The sequence below is a fragment of the Muscardinus avellanarius genome, assembly GCF_963383645.1.
Source record: "Muscardinus avellanarius genome assembly, chromosome: 8".
NCBI lineage: Eukaryota > Metazoa > Chordata > Mammalia > Rodentia > Gliridae > Muscardinus > Muscardinus avellanarius.
The window spans coordinates 115,157,993-115,172,327 of NC_137794.1; the positions used below are offsets into that span (position 1 = coordinate 115,157,993).

Sequence of the window (14,335 nt, forward strand, 5' to 3'; positions counted from 1 at the left end):
GGAAAAGGTTATGGGAAAGTATAAGAAGCTAGTGAATACAAAAAGGTAGTTATTCATTTTCAGGTATGGGAGCATCCAAACAAAGTCGAGATATTTGGAGTTTTAGAGGATTATGTGGGGAGATAGTGGACATATAAGTTGGTTTATTGTCCTGAGGTGTTTGGTGCCTTTTGTGAAGCTGCTGAAGCAGGCGGTTGGATATGTTCTGGAGCCGCTTTGAGCCTAGAAATATGAACCCAGGGAGTATATTGGTTCTCATTCAAATTAAGTTTTGCAGCTGTCGGAGTGCATAGGATAACCTGAGCTGGGCCATCCCATTTAGGCTGTGAGGTAGGTTTATCTCCCGGGGGGCTAAAGCAGACCTGTTGTCCTATGGTTAAGGAGGAGATGGTGGGTACCCGCTTGGGGTCAGGGAGTAGCCAGTCTTGATATTTCCAAAGTTCTGATCTGGAATGGGATAAGAGAGGAAAGGCTATTTGTGGAGGAAGGACGTCGGAACGGGGAGAAATTCCTGGGGGAATTAAGGGACAGCCGAACATGATTTCAAAGGGTGATAAAAGGGAGGGTTTTTTCGGTAGGGCCCGAATATGTAAAAGTGCCAGGGGAAGTAATTTTATCCAATCTAAATGTGTTTCTAGAGACAGCTTTGTGAGGACTTCTTTGAGGGTACGATTTTAACGCTCTACCTTTGCTGACGCTTGAGGACGGTGTGGGCAATGAAAAATGCCAAGGCAGAGATAGAGCTTGGGCTACAGATTGAGTTATTTGGGAAGTAAACTCAGGGCCATTACCAGATTTTAAAGAGGAAGGCTTGCCAAAGCAGGGGATAATTTGAGAAATTAGCAGATCAGAGACTGTAGAAGCCCTTTTATTGGAGGTTGGGAAGGCCTCAATCCATCCCGAGAAAGTGTTGACGAAGACGAGAAGGTATTTGAATCTCTTAACCCTGGGCATATTGGTATAATCTACTTGCCAATCAGCAGCTGGAGTACGTCCCCTTGCCTGGTGGGCCAGAAAGGCCTGAGGTCTAAGGGGAGTGGTCGGGTTTGTTTCTGGCAGATGATATAATTGGATATAATCTGATGAAGGAATTCTTTATCTTTAGGTATAAGAATGAGGAAGGACTGCAGGAATATCTCAAGGCTTTGTGGGTTTGAATGAAATAAGGAATGTAGATATTGCAGAGGGTCAGAATGGGAATGGTCAGAATCAGAGGGGGAGTCTGAATTATTATGGGCGGGTGAGGGAATGTTATCAGCATCGTGTGATAACAGTACGAAGGGAAGGGGTTGATAAGTTTTTTGGGGCCGCCTCCCGTGCCGCCTGGTCAGCCCTAGAATTTCCCTGCGGTATTGGGGATGAGTCAGTCTGATGAGACTTGCAGTGAACAATGCCTAACTGCTGTGGGAGGATAGAAGCCGGGAGGAGTTTGGCCGTCAGTTTAGAATTAATAATGGCCGATCCCTTGGAACTGAGAAGACCACGTTCCTTCCAAATTGCAGCATGGGAAACTAAGGTATGGTAGACATATTTGGAGTCTGTGTACAGGGTGAGAGTTTTTTGTGCCGCTAGTGTACAGGCTCTGATAGCCGCCATTAACTCAGCCTGTTGGTTGGTGGTATTAACAGGAAGAGGATGGGCCTCACTTGTCTCGGTGGATGAGACTATGGCATAGCCTGCCCACCCTATCCCATCCAGAAGGAATGAGCTCCCATCAATGAACCAAGTAAAATCAGGATCTGTTAATGCCTCACCCAAGATGGTTGAGGGGCAAGGAAGAAAGGCTTCTAAAACTTCACAGCAATTGTGTATGGGAGAAGGAGGGTCAGTTGTGGCTTCCGGTAGCAAGGAGGCAGGATTTAGGGGTGGGCAGGCCTCAAAAGGAGGGGGGGATTTTGAAGGAAGGAAACTAAGAGAGAGAAGATTCTGGAGGGAGGTAGAGTCTGTAGGCCTCTATAGGCCAGCAAGTCTTGAAGGTGATGTGGAGATAAAATGGCTAAGGGTGCTCCGAAAGTAAGTTTGTGAGCTTCCTTTTGTAGAAGGTGGCCTGCTGCCAGGGCACAAAGACAAGGTGTCCAACCCTTGACTGTGGAATCTAGTTGTTTGGATAGATATATGACCGGGGCAAAGGTGGGCCCATGCTGTTGGCCAAGAACTCCGAGGCCCTGCCCCCCTCTTTCATGTATGTATGCAATAAATGGTTGGTTTTAGGTTTGGCAGGTGTAAAGCTGGGGCTAAGAGTAATGCCTTTTATAGGAGATGAAAAGCATGTGAAGGGGAGGAGGCCAGGGGCTCATGAAGGGGGCCCTTGGCCAGCTCATATAAGGGTTTGGCAAGAAGGGAGTAGTTGGGAATCCAGGCCCGAAAATAACCAGCAAGACCCAGGAAGGAAAGAATTTCATTTTTTGTGTTGGGGACCAGGAGAGTCTGGATAAGTGTCTTGCGGTCTACTGTGGTATGTTTTTTCCCCTGTGAAATGTTGAAACCTAAATAGGTGACCAAAGGGAGAGATAGTTGAGCCTTATCTGGTGAGTCCTGATATCCATATTCAGGAGGAAATTAAGCAAAAAGACAGTGTCTGGATGGGACTGATCTAAAGAGGGACTGCATATTGAAGAAGGACAGACTTAGAACATAAAGCATGGAATTGGGTTAAATCTTGGGCCAACGTTTGTCCAAAAAGGTGAGGGCTATCATGGAAGCCCTGAGGCAAACTGTGCACGTGTATTGTGAGGAAGATCTAGTATGAGGGTCTGTCCAGGTGAAGGCGAAGAAGTCTTGAGAATCAGCGGCTAAAGGTACAGGGAATGGGTATTATATGGGGAATTGGTTGGTCAGATGTACTCTTTGTTTATAAGGCCCTTTATGATGGGTTGTAATCCTTTCAGGGCAGTGGTTGACAGAGGGTATTGGGCTTGACTAGGGAAGGGTCTTCCAATGTGATGTAAATTGGAGAGCATTTAACCGCCTGTCGGCTCCGAATGTCCCAGATTTCCTGTTGATGTTGGAGAGAGGAGGCATCTAGGGATTTGGGAGTCGAATCGATAAGAAGGAGGAATTGAGTAGTGGGAGGAGGGAAAATAGGTATAGTAGCCTGTGGGTGGGAGAGAATGTCTTCCCAGGAGAGGCACGGGGCACTGGGAATTGACTAAAAACTGATGAAGAAAGGAGAAATTTTCTAAAATACATGCTATGGGAGGTGTCTGTAAAGGGATTCGAGTTTTTGCTCCTACCCCAACAATAGACGATTTAGAGGGATGGGTGGGGCCCCAGGACGCTGTCAGACTGAGAAGGTGGCTCCGGTGTCTAGCAGGAAGGTTATAGGGCGCCTGTCTACCTGCAACTTGACCTTAGGCTCCCGCTCTGTGATGGTAAATGCCAGGAGGGGAGGCCCAGGGCCCCATCAATCTTCAAGAGCCATGCCTAGGAGGTCTGGGGCATCGGCCTCATCCCCGTTCGGGAAGTGGGACAATTTGAACCCCAGTGACCTCTTTTGTGGCATTTTGGGCATGGAGCTTTGGGGGCCTGGGGTTAGGGCATGCTCTTGACCAATGCTCCTCTTTACCACATTTGAAACAGGCCCCTGGTGGGGGCTCAGCGCACTCCACGGTTAGCCTGGGTGAGCCTTGGAGAGCCTGTGCAAGCATTTGAAATTTTTGCCGCTGCTTTTTGTCATCCCTGTTGATAGGTTGTAAATGCCGTAGCCAATACCTCAGCCTGAGGAGTCAGGGGGCCTTGCTCTAATTTATTTTTTTAATTTTAGTCGAATGTCAGGATAACTCTGAGTAAAAAATAAGTCATAAGGAGCTGGCGCCCCTCAGGGGATTCGAGATCCAGGTTTGTATATTGCTGTGTTGCTTTGGTTAAGCAGTCTAGGAATGTTGAAGGGCTTTCAGTTTTTTCCTGAATAATTTCTTGAATTTTGTCAAAATTAATGGCCTTTTGAGCTGCCCCTCGTAGGCCTGCAATAATACAAGTGGTGAAATGGTCTCTCAGAGCAAATCCAGCAGGAGCATGGTAGTCCCAGCGTGGGGCTTGTTCCGGGACGGCCTGGGCCCCAGTGGGGGCCTGAACATAGTCTGATGGACCTGATCAGCATAGGTTTGAGCATGTTCCAGACTCGGTGCCTCACCTCAGGAAAGAGGGTATAAGAAAGGAAGGTAAAGACATTGTGCCAAGTGAGGCTGTAGGCTTGAGTAACATAATGGAATTCTCTGATATAGATATCAGGGTTGGAGATGTAGAAGCCTAACTTGGAGTGAATCTGGGACAAATCTGCCATGGAGAAGGGGAAGTGAATTCTGATTATGCCCTCTGTCCCAGCCACCTCACGGAGAGAAGCCACGATCGAAGACACGGGGGTGGACAAGGGTTGAGCATGAGATTGAGCGCGAGATCTTGTTAATGGAGGACTAAAGTCTGGTTGTGGAGGGATCTGAGGAATGGGGGGTGGGGGTAAAGACGAGTTGGTGAAGGTTGCCAGAGAAGGGTTGAGGTTTGTGGAGGAGGGGGTAGAGTTTGTGGGAGAGCAGAAGGCTGAGAAACAGATAAATGCGCTGGAGGGACCTGTGGAGGAGGAGGTGAAGTTTGTGGGAGAGCGGGTGGCTGAGAAAGAGACGCTTGTGCTGAAGGCGCACGCCTATAAGGGGGGGTTCATTTGCTGGGTCAAAGGCAGTAATATCTGACTCAGGGAGAATATCAGAGGAAGGTTTTCTAGAGGGAATTGTAGTGAGTTTGCAGGCTAACAGAACTTGCTGGGGGGGGGGAGTGCAGGAAGAACGCAGATAGTGGTAAGAGTGTAGATCTCCTTCCACCCTTTTGAGCGCTCACAGTAATTGAACAAATCACGGAGGAGAAGAGGGTCAAGGGATCCCTCTGGAGGCCAATGGTTGTTATTGTCCAGAGAGTAATGAGGCCAATTTAGGTTTAATGTCTGGAATAAGAGAGAGACGGCTTAAATTATTAAGTAGACACCTTAAAGGGGCAGTATCCAGGATGGAAGAACAGGCCCCATGGTGAAAGGTTATGGAAAGACGGAGAGAGAGGATTAGAGAGAGAGGATAAGGATGAGAGAGAGAGGGAGAGAGAGAGAGAGAGAGAGAGAGAGAGAGAGAGAGAGCGCAGAGAGTTCCGGTGTTTGAGGGGGAGTGAGGGAGGGAGAACGGTAAGTCCCAGACCAGTAAAGAATAAAGGACCAACATGGGCGTCCCCAGAAGGCCAGTAGGGTCGGAGTGGCTGGAGATGTTGTCAGGCCATCACCTGAGAACAGTCCACCTAGGCTGGAGCTGGAAGTCACGGGACACCTAGCGCCAGGATTTTCAGATGGTATCAGAATGGAGAGTGTTAGGAGGGGGAAGGGATGAGAAGGGAGAGAATAATAGGGCCTGTTCTTCCTTCCCATTATCCCGCCATTAAAGGAAACAGTAGACTATCATGGGAGTCCACCATAGCCTTGAAGGCCGTGGTGGGGTGCATGGGAGTCCACCATAGCCTTGAAGGCCGTGGTGGGGTGCAGTCTCCCCCCAAGCCTGGCGTCAGAGTAGAGCCAGACGATCACGGTCAGATATCCTGTTATAGCCAGGCTCAGGCAAGATAGCCTAAGGGGGACTTACCCAGCTGGAGCGGAGTGACACAGGTGGTCGGGATGGCCGGCGGTGGTGGATGCAGAGAGCGAGCGCCCAGAAAGGAGGATGAGGATGGCCAGTCGGGGAGAGCCAGGAGGAGGGAGTCCTCTAGATAGAGGGGTCTCTCTCCCGAGTTTCAGCACCAATGAAAGTGGAAGTCCGGCGCAGAAAAAAACCAAGGACAGCCATCGGAGATGCCAAAAAGCTCTATTAAGACAGCCCAGCTCCCTTTTATATCAGGCAGCTGGGGATTTTTTGAAAATAGGAGGAGGTTTCCGCTGACAGCAGAAGATGGTACAAAGTACAGGGCATTTAATGATTGGGTGGCTCATACCCCAGTGAGTGTGTTATCAGGGGACTGTTGTTGGGTATCCCGTGGCCCCCTCTGACGGGCTATGAGGTAGCCAGCACAATCCGGAAGAGAAGCCGGAGAGCCGCCATCTTTGGTGTGACTGGGCTGCTTATCCTAACAAAGAGTTTCAAGAGAATTCCTTTTCTCCATTAAAGGAAATAAAAAACATAAGATAACTTTGGTTTAGAGCTTATCATTTACACACATAAGAAGAATTATTTATCAAAGTGTGCAGCAGATAGGAGGGTTTAGTAAGTGTGTTAGTCAGCTTTTAATCACTGGGCCAAAATACCTGATAAGAACAATGTAGAGAAGGAAATATTTATTTTGGGTTCTTGGTTTCATCAGGCTCATGGTCAGCTGGTGACCGACTTTCTCCAGCTGGGTCCCATTGCCCACATGTGCGCTCAGCTACGGATGGATTGATCCCCTAATGAGGTGTGAGCCCCTGAGCCATCACTTCTCAAAGCCCCACCTCTGTGGCGTGTGATTAGGGGACAGTCCAAATCCAAACCAGAAAGATAAATATTGGAACAGTGCCACGGAAATACACTTATGCTTCTCTGGAATCAAAAAATCTTAAGCTTTTAATAAAGTATTTTTATTAGTAGTACAACATAAAAGATGTAAAGAATCAATGGATATTAAAATAAGCTACTGAACATCAAGCATGATGGCTCACTCCTACAACCTTCATCCTTGGGAGCCCGAGACAGGAGGTCACAGGTTCAATGCTGGCCCCAGCAATTCAAGCAAGGCCCTCAAAAACTTCGAAAGACCCTGTTTTAAAATAAAAAAATTAAATAGGGCTGAGGGTGTAGCTTGGAGGTGTAGAACCCCTAGGTGCAATTCCAAGTACAAAGAAAAGTTGCTGGGCAAAACCCAATATTGCTGCTCAGTTTTTTGAATTTTAACATAATGAAATTAGTAGCAGTAAGTTCAGTTCATATGTCTCCATGCTGCATCTCCTCAATACATGACACTTAAGCCGATTTTAATAAAAAGAACATTGCTTTCCAACAGTACAAAGCAACAGCTAAAGGGAATCTTCCATGAAATATTTTGGGTAGTTTACAAACATTTCAACAGCACCTCTATATACTCAATTTTCTACATCTTTCATTCTATTTCATACAACAAAAAATTTCATTTCCTCCGACAGTGTTACTCCTGTTCACCATCCCATCCATTTGTGTCACTCCAGAAGGTAACCACAAGTATATCACACACAATATTGAATGGAAAGTGGGATCGGAGATGAATATTTCACCCTTTCACTATAAAGACACCTTTATGTCTTCAAGTAAAGCTTCTTGAGTGAAAAATGTGAAGTGTAAATGGAACAGGAGATAGAAAATACTTTTAGCTATTTGAAGTGACTAGATAGGAGAATAAAAACACGAAATTGGAAGTCAGTCGGATAGGAAGTTGGGGGTGGGGTGGGGATAACACATGATCGAATCATGGAGAAGAGTGAGCTGGAATCCCAGCACCAGCAGCCGCCAGCCTCGGGCCCTGGCAGTCACCGCCAGCAGGAGCAGAGTGGCCCCACCCACTCAGCCAAGGGACGCCCTGCACCCTGGCTGGTGTCTCTGCCCCAGTCCCACGGGCTGTGACACCACACGGGAAGGGGTCAGGAGGCTTGACCTTCATAGTATACTCACACCTGCAACTTACTTTCCACAAGCTGCATATATGTAAGGAAACAGAAATCTGAAGCAAAGCCTGATGTGATAGAGGATTTTGTGTGACTCAAAAGTCCTGGCGAGGTTTTCCACAGTACACGGTTGTTTTGTCAAAATTAAGTACTCAGTGCAATATATGAGAAGTCACAAATACAGATTCATAACAGGAAATATGAGGAAAGGAAAGACTTCATCTTCCACCTACCGTGTACAAAGCTACAAAGAGGGTCCCTCGCCTCCCAGTTACAAGAAAAGACGGCATAACATCTAGACTTTAACTGTGCTCCTAGTCCAACAAAGATCCAAGCTCACAGAGCAAGTAGGTAGGCTGAACTTAAGGGAAAATGCGCTCCTCTAAGATGGGCAAAATGGAGCTCTGGCTCCCTGTAAAGTGCAATAGAAATAATACCAAATCCACACCAGCAGAGGAGAGGAATAGATCAAAATGTGGTACAAGTTCCCAAAGGCCTGGGGAGACAAGCATGGTGCTATAGAACCTCTGGATGCCACAGACAGCAGAGGAGGTAACACCCACTCCCGGCTCTTCTTATAAGACCATCAAGAACAGGTGGAGGCCAGAAAAGATGCTCAGCAGAGGTGGAGCCCGGCAAGCTGATGGTTCACTCCTGCAGAAAGGGCACAGCAAACCCTGGCTTGCCTTCCCTCTGAAAAAAGAAGCTTAATCTACTAACAGAGTAGTTATCCCAGCCATAACCAATACACTTATGATGATACATCGCATCTGGGGAAAGTGTGAAAAAAAATTCCTCTATCCTGGGAAAGTGCAGGGGAAACACGTGGGTCCGGGGCCCAAGCCACCACAGTAGAGGTCTTCTGCCACCGAAGGCTGGAAGGAAAATCTTCCATACAAAACCTTCCACGGCCACTGACCAAACACCCAAGACCCAGATACATAGGATTTGCTAAAACCAAGGCTGAACTGGCACAACGGAGAGAGTGATGTTCCCTCTCAATCCCTAGGGCTGTTAAACACGGAGAATCAAGGGATGCAGTCCAGCACAGGGCATACGGGCCTGGAGAGACCCCTGCTGTCTATTGAATCTCATCTCTATCCAAAGTAGACAGTCATGCACTACACGATGACATTCTGGTCAACAATGGACCGCATAGACAATGTTGATCCCATAAAATTATAATGGAGCTGAAAAATTCTTATCACTTAATAACAGAGTGCTGTCATCATAGTGTAGCACGAGGCATTATCATGTGTTTGGAGGGATGCTGGTGTAAACAGACCTGACGTGCTGGTAGTCATATATCAGTACAGCACACGAGATTATGCACAACACGCAACATTCAATCAGTCACAAATGACAGCTGCTGGCTGAGGATTCACTGCTCAGTGTGTTCATCATTATTTTTGTCCCAGGTACATCAGCAGACTCCTCACTGGCCTCATCTCATGGCTATTCTATCTCCTGATCACAACAGGAGCCATGTCAAGTGACTGACCTAGACCATCCAGGGTTGTGTGAATACACTGTGATGTTCTCTCAAGAAAGGAATATCCTCATTATTCAGCAGCACATGACTGTATTCCCAGGACTGGAGGAGTCCTGACTCTCAGGGCCCATGAATGTGACCTCATTTGGATATAGAATCATCAGGGACATGATCAAATTAAGTTGAGTTTACAGCATTGAGGTGGCCTCTAATCCAGTGACTAGTGTTCTTGTAAAATGAGGAAAATCTGGAATTAGACACACAGAGAAAAACACATCTTATTAGGACACAGACACACAGGGACCTTTAAGAGATTGTGGTGTTATCAGGTAATAATTTCTACCTAGAAATAAATAGCATCTGTCTTTATTTCCCCAGAGAACAATTTTAAACAGAAAGCACAAATAGTGAAACATAGATATACATGTACTGCCCACCCATGGAGGGTGTGTGAGACTACCTTAGAAGAGGGCCACTGTAATTATTTATATTTCCAAATCAAGTACCTAATCAGGCTTGATATTCTCATCCATTAAAATGAATTCTCATTCTCCTCATCGTCATCCCTGAGAAACTGGACAGAAAAACCCTGGAAGGAGAGTGAGTTGACATCATGGTGCCTCCGAGGACCATGGCTCAGCCAGGCTCACGGCAGAAACTGAGAGGCCACGTGTCCTAGCTTCTGCTGCATGCCCGGTGCACACCCATCAAATAATCTGGTATCTGAGGTGATTCCTTACAATCTTCTGGATAATGTGCCAGTGAGAGGTATCTTAACTCCAAAAGTCATGATTCTGCACCTGCTAAGAAAATGTAAACATGAACAGGTATGCCCAAACCTTGTGTATGCACACACACACACACACACACACACACACACACACACACAATAGCCACGTGTATAGATTCCAAATGTGAAGAGTGATGTGCCAAGAAAGAGCATGCTCATGGGTGCATTCTTGAAGCAAATAATAAGAAACACTCATCCGTTTTACAAGGGCACAAGCCCATTCCATATGTGTTCAAAATCCTTGAGACTGGGAAAATCGATAGAGGCCAGTTTCGCTCTATTACCTGAAGAGAATTTTGCCATTATTTATCATTTCCACCCAGACCTCTAAGTTCCATATGTATTTAAAGCAGAACGTTAGTAGAGTAAAGGAAAAACGAATTACTTTCAATGGAGCAAAAGGATTTGTAATGGAAAATACGATGAAGCAAATAATTACCTTGAAATAGACCTTAAATATGCAATTACTTATAAGTATATTTGCATTTTAAAAGAATCCAAGATTAATTGTTAAAAATGGAGGCAATAGGAAATCTGAATAAAACTTGGATTCAAAGATGGTTTTCTTAACTAAAAATTAAAGATCTGAATTCACGTGTAAAGAGTCACAGCCATTTGTGTGTAAAAATAGCCTTGGTTTTGAGTCTCAGAGCACACCTGTGATGGTTAATTTTATGTGCCACCTAAAGGGGACTTTGAGATGCTCAAAGCTGGATAAATGTTATTCTCCACGTATCTGTGGGGTGTTTCCGGAAGAGGTGAGCATTTGAGTTGGTGAACTGAGTAAAACAGGTGGCCTTGTGTTTTTTGTAGGAATTCTTGCAGCTAGAATCTAAAAGACTGACAAAATAATTTAAAGAAGATTTATTTTCTTATGTTTTCAGGTTCGGTCTATGTGAGGCCAGAGGCCACGGATCTCAGGGCATGGTGGCAGAAAGGAAAGAGGGGAGGCATGGCTGCACTCCTCACATCATGGAGGATGAAAGCAAGGGAGAGAGCAGGGGAGGGGAAATCAAATATAATCCCAAATCAGCACATCCAGGGGCCCTCCTGCCGGCCGACTGGGCACCACCGAGTAAGTCCATTACAATGGTAACACATGGTAATGTGATCCACTACTGGGATTACAACCCTCAAGACTCAGTCATACCAACTCCAAACACCATTGTATAAGCTCTTCAAGGGGCCCTCCATCTAACCATAACACCTTGCTTGATGTCAGCAGGCACCGTTCAGTCCACCTAAGGGCAAATCCAACGAAGGGCAGCGAAAGTTGGAGTTCACCACCTGCCTGCCTGCACCCATCTCTCCCGCCTTCAGTGTGTATGGTTCTTAGACCTTCAGACCCCAACTGAAATCCTCCGACTGCAGCACCAGCCCCCTTGTGGTTTGCAGACAGCAGATCTGTGGCCCATACTGCATGTGACAGTAGACTGTAGTCAACCTATTCCTATTCCTAGGGAGAAAGTGAGACAGAAAGACCCGCACAGACGGTAGGTGTTCTCTTTCAATGGGGAACCCTCACTAACCCAGTGCCCCTGCTCTACACGCTCCTCCTGTTCTTTGGCATAATTAGGGTGAGGGTCGGAGCTTCATTCCTGGAGTCAAGGTATGGCTCTCCATCCATCCCTTCCCTCAGCCAACAAACACACATGTGCAAATCCCTGTCATTCCAATAACCAATGCAAGAACGCACCATAGATTGAGTGGCTTACACGTCAGAAATATGTGCTTTTAGAGGTCGAAAGGCCAGAGTCTGAAATTAAGGTGTCAGCAGGACCACACTCCTTCTGAAGGTGCCAGGAAAGGACCTGTGTGGGCTTTCCCAGCCCCCAGCATCCGGAGGCTCCCTGGCCCATGGCAGAACAACTCTAGCCTTCACACAGCATCTCCCTGTGTGCTATTTGTCTAAATGCCCCCTTTCGATAAAGACATTAGTTACATTGGGCCAGGAACAACCTATTAACTTCATCTTAATTTATCATCTATCAAGACCCTGTTGCCAAGATCACCCTCCAAGGTGCAAGGGGTAAAAACTTCCAAATATTTTGGAAGACACAATCCAGTACAGAACATGTCTCTAAGTCACAAATGTTAGGAAGATAAGGAAATGTCTCCAAGGATGAAACTTAGCAAGATGAAATTAGGGGATAAATGTCATGTCCATGGACTAACTTAAATAGTTTTTCAAACTAATAACCATTAACACACTTTTGAGAAATATACATGATAATGAGATTCAAGGGATGTATAGGCATTTAAACATAAAATATAATGTTCATCTAAACATAATAATCAAAAGACAGAACTGAGGACCAAAGCTGAGCAAACTCTTGTGATAAAGTAATAATTTTAGATCAAGTTCCTACAATAAGTGAAGACTATGAAAAATTATACAGCTTTCCTTGCAAAAATGTTCTTTCTTAAAAATTTACATATACAAATGGGCCCAAGAGTAAATCAGACTATGAGACTAAATCCATGTTAATATAGACTTTATTCAAGATTCTGAAGTCATGTCAGAAATAAAGTTTAAAAAAACTCACTAAATGCAAGTTCAAATTAACTAAATTTATAAAAATATTTCACAAAAAAGAAAATGGTGTTTGATTAAAGTTATTTTTTTACTCATTCTGATTATTTGTCCAGTATTTTTTATTAATATAATGGATTGGAATTGATAGAGAAAAATATGAACTCAAATATTTTTGAAAGAAATATGTAATAATTTGGTATGCTTGACTTAGTGGCAAATTATTCTTTGTGATAAAACATTATTAAACGTGCAATTATCCTTTCATACGCACGCTGTGTTAAACATCAGCTAAAACACTGATGCCGATGCTCCTCTGTTGTGCAACTATTAGCACTTCATCCCTGAGTGTCTTCTCCACTCCTTAAATTGCCTCTAGCTTTTGGTCTTATTATGTTTCCCACCACACAGGTGCTGGAGGGAGCATAGAGGTTCTAACCAAGGCTACTTTATATCTGTGTATGTGCAAGTGCCAATAAATGCTCCAAACAAGAAATTAGTTAGTTGTTTTTTGGAAAATCCCGCCTGCTCTCTCTCCTCCTTAGAGATGGACAACATGCCAAATAAATGGTCTGAAACAGCAGACACGCTCAAATTTGCTCAAAATCGTCCCCTAGACTTACTGTAAGACTATGGACAAATCCTTTAATCCAATTGCTTCTCTGTCTTTAATCTGTAAAATGAGGGCTTTTGGAACCCACAAGTGGATAAAATTAGAAGGGAAGAGAGGTTTAAAATCATCTACTGTGATCAAGCACATTGTCCTATGATATATATATATATATATACACATATACACAAAATATGTATATATTATGCATATGTAATATGATCAGTAATATTTTAATTCTTATGAAAGTACTACACAATATAGATTATCAATAATGTTGAATAGTTGTTTGTTACTGACAAGTGATGGCATGGGAAAATATTAAACAATAATTTAACACCAATTTTTTTCATGAAAGAATGTTAAAAAATAGAAAAAAAAATCCCTGCTAGGAATAGGTAAACATTTTAAAAATAACCATCAGTAGCTTCTGGATGTCCAGAATTAGGGATATTCTTTCTTGATTTTTACAGTGTTATTTTCCAAAATATCTATAAAGAGCTGGGATTACTTTTATGACACTAATGCACATACACTCAGAAAATAACATCTATATTCTGAAATTTTACTCTTCTCCACCAGGGACACACAAACTCCTTATTTCCAAACTAGAGCAATATAAGATCAGGGGGAAAGTGTTAGCTAATCCATCTGTCAAAAATTTTCAAAATGACTTAATTTTATGTTGAAGGTGAACAACTATCAAGAGAATAAAGAAACAAGCCACAGACTAAGGAAAGTATGTCAGCAAAAGATTTGCCTGATAAAGAACTTTTACTCCCCAAAGAACTCCTAAAACTCAACCATAAAAAATGAAAGCCCAGCTTCAAAATATCTGAACAGATGTCTCACCAAAGAAGATACACGGATGGCAAAGAAGCAGACTTAGACTCCACTAGGGAATTGCAAACCGAAGCAAGGAGACACTACTCACACCTACTAGAAGGGCCAAAGTCCCGGACACGGACGGCATCAAGCTGCTGAACTGTCCACACTGCTCCCAGCCTGGGAACACCATGCCCATCATGGCCTGCTCCCAGCCTGGGAGCACCATGCCCATCACGGCCTTTCACTTTCAAGGCTCCTAAGACTCGAGGCTTGCCAGCCTTTCCAACCTTCCTTTCCTCCCCTATGGATATTACTCAGGAATCCTTCCAGGTTCTTTCTTACTGCCTTCAGAAAACTTATGAACTCTTACACCAGAGCCCCCAAGAGATTGCTTCATCTAATACTTCATAAACTATAATTGATTTAAATTGTGCAACTTTTTTTAAACA

At 44.6% G+C, this 14,335-nt stretch overlaps 1 protein-coding gene across 1 annotated transcript in view; it reads right to left on the reverse strand.

Annotated features, from left to right (window-relative positions):
• Positions 1–376: 376 nt before the first annotated feature.
• The window catches only part of LOC308266146 (uncharacterized protein C6orf118), a gene marked incomplete at both ends in the record, with an annotated part of 45,425 nt that continues 31,466 nt past the window's right edge, over positions 377–14,335 (reverse strand). The window contains 2 exons of the mRNA XM_080700164.1: positions 377–447; positions 974–1,002. Of these exons, the coding sequence (XP_080556290.1) occupies positions 377–447; positions 974–1,002 (100 nt within the window). The remainder of the gene's footprint in view (positions 448–973; positions 1,003–14,335) is intronic.